Source organism: Onychostruthus taczanowskii, unplaced genomic scaffold (genome assembly GCF_017590055.1).
Source record: "Onychostruthus taczanowskii isolate IOZ18803 unplaced genomic scaffold, ASM1759005v1 scaffold20, whole genome shotgun sequence".
Taxonomy (NCBI): domain Eukaryota; kingdom Metazoa; phylum Chordata; class Aves; order Passeriformes; family Passeridae; genus Onychostruthus; species Onychostruthus taczanowskii.
In genome coordinates, this window is record NW_024499240.1 from 9,002,960 (window position 1) to 9,008,944 (window position 5,985).

General features: G+C 39.5%; 1 protein-coding gene across 2 annotated transcripts; it reads left to right on the forward strand.

Annotated features, from left to right (window-relative positions):
• The first annotated feature begins 870 nt into the window (after positions 1 to 870).
• Positions 871 to 5,507, forward strand: CTLA4 (cytotoxic T-lymphocyte associated protein 4). 2 transcript variants are annotated; one of them, XM_041403398.1, is made up of 4 exons: positions 871 to 2,205; positions 3,400 to 3,750; positions 4,217 to 4,326; positions 5,245 to 5,507. In XM_041403398.1, exons 1-4 carry the CDS (start codon positions 2,148 to 2,150, stop codon positions 5,413 to 5,415), a joined length of 690 nt encoding a protein of 229 aa, XP_041259332.1. In that variant the 5' UTR covers positions 871 to 2,147; the 3' UTR covers positions 5,416 to 5,507. The 2 variants fall into 2 exon arrangements, with proteins under 2 accessions (XP_041259332.1, XP_041259333.1); XM_041403399.1 differs by lacking the exon at positions 4,217 to 4,326 and having other exon boundaries at positions 5,245 to 5,339.
• Positions 5,508 to 5,985: the final 478 nt, after the last annotated feature.

Below are 5,985 nucleotides of genomic sequence, written 5' to 3' on the forward strand. Positions count from 1 at the left end.
GATGGGAGCAGTGAAAGTGAGATCTTATTTGGAACAAGATCTCTTCTACTGCATGATCTACCTGCTCTCTGCATACATCAGTTCAAGAGCCAACGTCTGATTAGGAAGGGTAGAAGGCACCATGGCAAGGTAATCATCCATTGGAAGGGATAACTGAAGGCAGCCTGGGCTCACTTGGGCAGTGAAGACAGAGAAGACTCCAAGAGACTCCACAGGGAGACATATTGTGCTCTACTTAGAAGAGTAATTATCATAACACAAGACTTTTAAGGAAGAACAAGAGTAAAAAGGAAAAAGTTGTGATTCTGAAAATGCACCCTGAGAACAAAACAGCCAGGAAACAAGATGAGTACCACTGGAAATACAGCTTGCTAGAGCAGTCTCATACAGGAGAGAAAGGAGTGCCAGAGTGCTGCCTGTCACTCTAGCAGGGCAAGATCCCATGGGTATGCATGGCATGAGCACTGAGTTTTACATGGCAATGCTTTGCCAGTGTTTAATGGCTAATTGCACCATCAGTTTGCAGTCTTAATCAATTACCAGGAGATGACACCATAGTTGATGAAGCTCAAATGCATAATTTGTTTAACTGCATGTATAACCCAAACCCAAAAGATACAATGGGCAGATAATTTAGTTACTATGCTGGATATGAAAATGTCAGGCATAACCTGGTAATTTCATGCCATAAATCTCACTGATTCTGGTACACGATGTTGCAATTGCATTTATTTTACATTTAATATTAAAATTTATTTAAGCTTGTCTAACCAGTAATACAATATGTGCCTGTCTCATTATTAGGGTGCAGTGTTTCATTTTACCATAGCACTATTTTTATTTATCATCAGTTCTGTTTTGAATGCTGGTTAAGATTAAAACGACTGTGAATCTGTCATTACAAACAAATATTGCATAACCTAGGTATGGAAGCAGTAAGCTTATTTATATCATTACGTATTTATGTGATTTCAAGACTCAGTATTTATCCTGGATCTTTGGATTGGGCTGGCTAGTGTTCAATAACTAATGCTGTTAATTTTTCTAGGTCACAGTGCAAAAGCAGGTCTTTGCAATCTACTAGATCTACATATATAAATGATGAAGCACCTTCTAAAAGAACTTCTCAAAGTGTGGGTAAAAAAAAAGAATTCCAACTTTCAGGATAGCTGAAGTGAACTCTCATTTTTATGGAATTCTTTAGGCAATGATTCATGGATGTAACAGCTTATCACATAAAAAAGCAAAACAATTTTCAGAGCTTACATAACATTTGAAAGGTCCATGAGCAAAAACTGTTTCACTGAGGCTGGAAATGACGCAGGTGCTCTAAGCAGAGACAGCAATAATCAAAGCTCCTGCAGTGTTTTTCATCTGTTGATGTCAAGTTAGGCAGTAAAGTCCGTAGGTAACAAAGTTCTGTATAGATGTGGAAGTCATTAGCTATAAACCTAGATAATTTTTTCTTGAAAACAGGAAAGCTTAAAGAGGCTGGGTTATGATTCAAGTCACATTGCTGATAAAAAAGATGAAGTAACTGCAAGTGTAATCAGTATTTTGAAGGGGTAGCAATTTTTAAACATCAAAAGCACTAATATTAAAGCAAGCAAAGAAATTTGGGGTGGAGGCAAGTCCTCCATAAAAAGCTAGCTTGCAGGGATTCACCATGCCACATTAGGCATAAGTACAGTTCTCTGCATGTTGCCCTGGTAGGAAATACCTGACGATTGCTAAAATATTAAGTGCTATGATTCTGCAAGCTGGCACCCCCAAGGGGCCTGAACTGCTCTAATGATGATTACCTTTCCTCCCACAATTCTTAAAGCAGAATGGATGGCAGTTTCAGATTGAATATAAATTTTCCATGTGCTGAATAGTTGTTTTTGTTCATGCTGTTTGAGGTTAACTGTGCACGTACTAATTAAACCCACTGCTTCCTTTCTCGTAAAACCAAAACAAAGCTTCATACTACTTTCAGGTACAGCATCTGGGATCAAAGCTATATATACACACTGGCTCTGTGTGGGTTCAAACATTTCGAAGATTCAGTATCCTGAAAGGTGTCACCTCTTTTCCAGTACTGAGAGTTCCAGTTTGTCTTAAAGTCTGAAGGCATCAGCACCTTCAGCCTCTGTCCCAGCACAGGAATGCTCTCAATATTGATCACCGTGGGCTTTCTCTGCACAGCCACTGCCATTGCTGAAGGTGGGTAGATGAAAGAGGCAAGGTATCTGGGGCTGTTGACTTGTTTTCAGTTTCATGTCCTTGCAGGAGACAGACTTGATACAACAGGGAGAGGAAGGTGACATGGGACTCATGGGAGTGATGTCTTGGAGCACTGCAAGTATCTAGAAAAACCAGACACAGACGTTATAGCAGTACTATCTGCAGGGACACTGGGCAACATTCAGAGTAGCTAAAGAAGGAAGAAAAGATCTTGAAAAACCAGGCCTTGCAAGTGAACTTGTGACAGCTGATAACATGGATATAGAGGTTTGAATGTATGGAGGCATTCTGCTCTTCATCTGGAATACTTGCATTGCAGAACAGACAAGATAAACCCTGCCCCAAAATGGACTGATATAAAATGAGATTTTAAAAATAATGATGAGTCTTCACAGCTTACTAAAGCAAAGACAGTGCCATCCCATCATGTGTCATGATAGAATATTGAAGTTGCAAAAAGCTGTCAGTGAGGTTGTACATGGTACAGAAGTTTCCCCTTACAATTTTTTTTTGGAGTCTGTTAATCAGGTTTTTTTATGTGCTCTTATATTAGCTTGGGGTATATATTGTTGCTATACTGTGGTTTGGGAGTAGCTAGTTAAAAATAAGGAGAAAAAATATCAGAAACAAATGCATGCAAACAGATTTTCCATTCAGTTTTACTGTTACCTAAATCATTTTGTTCCATATTCCATACAGGATGCCAACTTTTTTGTTCCTAAATGTAAATATATTTCTATTAGGCAGAAATTGTGATTTAAAAGTCTGATTTTAAATTTAAAATTTCAACCTTATCATCTATAGTCTATTGTTTTTTAGTTTCTTATGTATACTAAGAAGTTTCTGTTGAGGAAAACTGAAGCATGCAGGCCAGTCATGGCCTGACTAAGTGGGCCAAATAACCTACAATTTAAGCAACAAGTAATTGCTGAGATTAATAATATAATTTTTAGTAATCAAAGCATTTCTTGAGCTTTTTAAAGAATATTAATGCACTGCTAATGTGAATTGTGGTCTTGGAGTTCCTTCTTTGAAAACAGCATTTCTAGGAATCACCCATGGATAACAGGTGGCAGAACTCCCTTTCCACTGTACAGGTTTGAAGTAAATGACTCCAGATCCAGATCCTTTCTTGACTGTTCCCTTACCATCACTCTCTTTATTTTCTTACAGTAATGGAAGTGACTCAGCCAGCAATTGTGCTGGCCAACAGGCATGGAGTTGCCAGCTTGGTGTGTAAATACAAGAACATCGGGAATGCAAAGGAAATTCGAGTGACATTGCTTAAACAGACTGGTGACCAGAGCATGGAAATCTGTGCTTCATCATACACCACGGAGTTTAAAACATTCTTTGTGAAAGAGGTCATTCAGTGCCGTGTTACCCCCGGCCAAAACAATGTGACCCTCACGCTGGCTGGCCTGCAAGCAAATGACACTGGGCTTTACATTTGCAAGATGGAGCGGATGTACCCCCCACCATATTTTATGAACAAGGGAAATGGCACACATCTCTATGTCATTGGTAAGGCAAACAAGTTTACAGTACTGTGATACTTCCAAGTTAAGAGAGTTGCTATTACATCTCAAAGGTCTTCAGAGATCTTTTTGTAAGAAGCGAGGGTGAATACTGGTTTCAGCACTGAAAATCTTGACTAGCTCTTATTTCTTTCAGGTCTCCCTGCAGATGCCCAAAGCAAGCATAGTCATAGCCATGGAATGACAGCATAAGCAACACCATGCAGTGTACAATATATCTAGTCAGTTAGATACAGAAGTGCAAAAAGTAACAGAGTAAGGTGTGAGCTCCTCTACAGATAAAGACTCTTTTCATTGGAGGTTGAGTAGGCAGCAACTCAGAGCACAGTCCTAGTGGTATCCTGGGATAGCACATACTAGAGGAAAGCAGTGTAGAGACTGACTCACTGACTCTAGGGCCTTTCTTATGAGGCTCGTGTGTGACATGACATGTGTGATATCATATGTTTTAGATCCAGAACCTTGTCCAGACACTGCCATATATCTCTGGGTATTAGGAGCTACTGCCTCTGGATTTTTTCTTTACAGTATCATCATCTCAGCCATTCTTGTGGGCAAAGCGGTAAGTCCCATCAACTCAGCTCCCTTCTGCTAATAATATCCCTTTGTATGATGAGGACAAGGAGAAATAAATGAGAACAGGGAAGAACACTGTGAAAAATCCAGTGAGATGCTCCACTTTGCAAGTGCAATATTATTACAACAATATAAAATAACTTGCTGGACCTGCCACTTATATTTATTGATGGCTCATTTGTTTTGCCAGCATACTAGAAAGCAGTCAGCTTCCATCAGCTGGACTGAGCCTTGGCTTAGGGCTGGATGCTTAAAACCAGGCAAAGTCTTGGATGCTTCTGGGATTGAAGGAAACAGTCTTCATGTGTACTCTCATTTCACAAATGATTCACACAAAATCCCGGAATCTAATTTGTTCCTTTTCTCATCATTCAACTCTGCAAAGAAAATTTAAACAACCTTCTCCTTGGATGGGGGAGGGGTAACTTTAAGCATTTTGAATTTCACAGGTACAAATGTCTGCACAAAAATATGCAAAATGTAAGCCTGGGTTGCCTTTTTCCACAGGGGTCTGCAGCACTCATAGTCTATTAGAAATTAACCTGAGCTTGAAACCAAACAATGATTTTTCAATCAGTCCTTGTTCCTAGAAGGTAAATGAAGCTGTCAGGTGTGAACACTCCTAGCTTTCAACCAACACTGAACTCTGAAGCAGGAGCACCTTCAAATAGCTAAATGAATGGCAGGACTCTTTTTTTTTTTTTTTCCTTTGTATAAATAGCCCCTGTATATCCTGATCCTCCATCAAATGCTCTTAACAGATCTTCTATAAAGAGGCAGAGAAAGGTGTCTAGAATACATTCTACTCAGTAAAGGAAGAACATCCTTGGTCTCTCTAAAATGTGCTGGTCAATGAGTATGCTGTGATTGCTAGTTAATTTTACTTTCTTCCCATATGTTACAGATAAAGAGAAGACGATGTCTCACTACTGGAGTCTATGTGAAAATGCCTTCTGAAAAGCTAGAGAAAAAAGTGATTCCATTCCATATCACTGTTAACTGTAACAAGGAAGGAGAGAAACCATTTCCTAGCTGGGATGGAGTGTCTGCTAGTTCATTTCAGTTAAAGAAATAAATTAACTGTCTTTTTACAAAAGGCATACGGGAAGGTGAGAGAATATTCCTTGTAACTTCTGTGGTTTGGAGGAGAATAAATAGTAAATGTATGCACATTTGAAGATTAACCCTATCACATAAAAATGGCTACATTAGGCCATTGACTTTTGTGAGATGTATTGTACCAATATGTAATATATGTAAGTGTGTAGCATTAAGAGCTATTGCTGTTACAGTTGAGCATCTTACTGTCAAATTTCATCATGCCTACTGATCAACTGAAATCCAAACACTATTATGACAGAGACTTGTGTGCCACTGCAAGGCTGATCCACAAGTCTGGGAGGAGAGGTAGGAGAGCACACTAATGTACAAAGGAATGTTGACTTTTTTCCCTGCATTGATATTTATTAATTCCATTTCTGGCATTAGTGCTCTGCACTTCCACAGAGGCCTCCCCACAGGCTGGCACTGATGACACTGATGCTCTTGAAGCCCGATCTTAGCTCTCTTGAGTGGCATTGTGTCCCAGAAGTGCAGTGATGGAGCTGACTGATGGTCTCAGCCAGTGCTGACAGTGGTTAGTGAA

What these genes read in the sequence shown, in the direction of transcription:
- CTLA4 (XM_041403398.1), top strand. Translation starts at nt 2,148, where the DNA reads ATGCTCTCAATATTGATCACCGTGGGCTTTCTCTGCACAGCCACTGCC. An exon ending in CACACATCTCTATGTCATTG is followed by an intron (nt 3,751 to 4,216) that starts GTAAGGCAAACA and finishes CATATGTTTTAG; the next exon opens with ATCCAGAACCTTGTCCAGAC. An exon ending in CCATTCTTGTGGGCAAAGCG is followed by an intron (nt 4,327 to 5,244) that starts GTAAGTCCCATC and finishes CATATGTTACAG; the next exon opens with ATAAAGAGAAGACGATGTCT.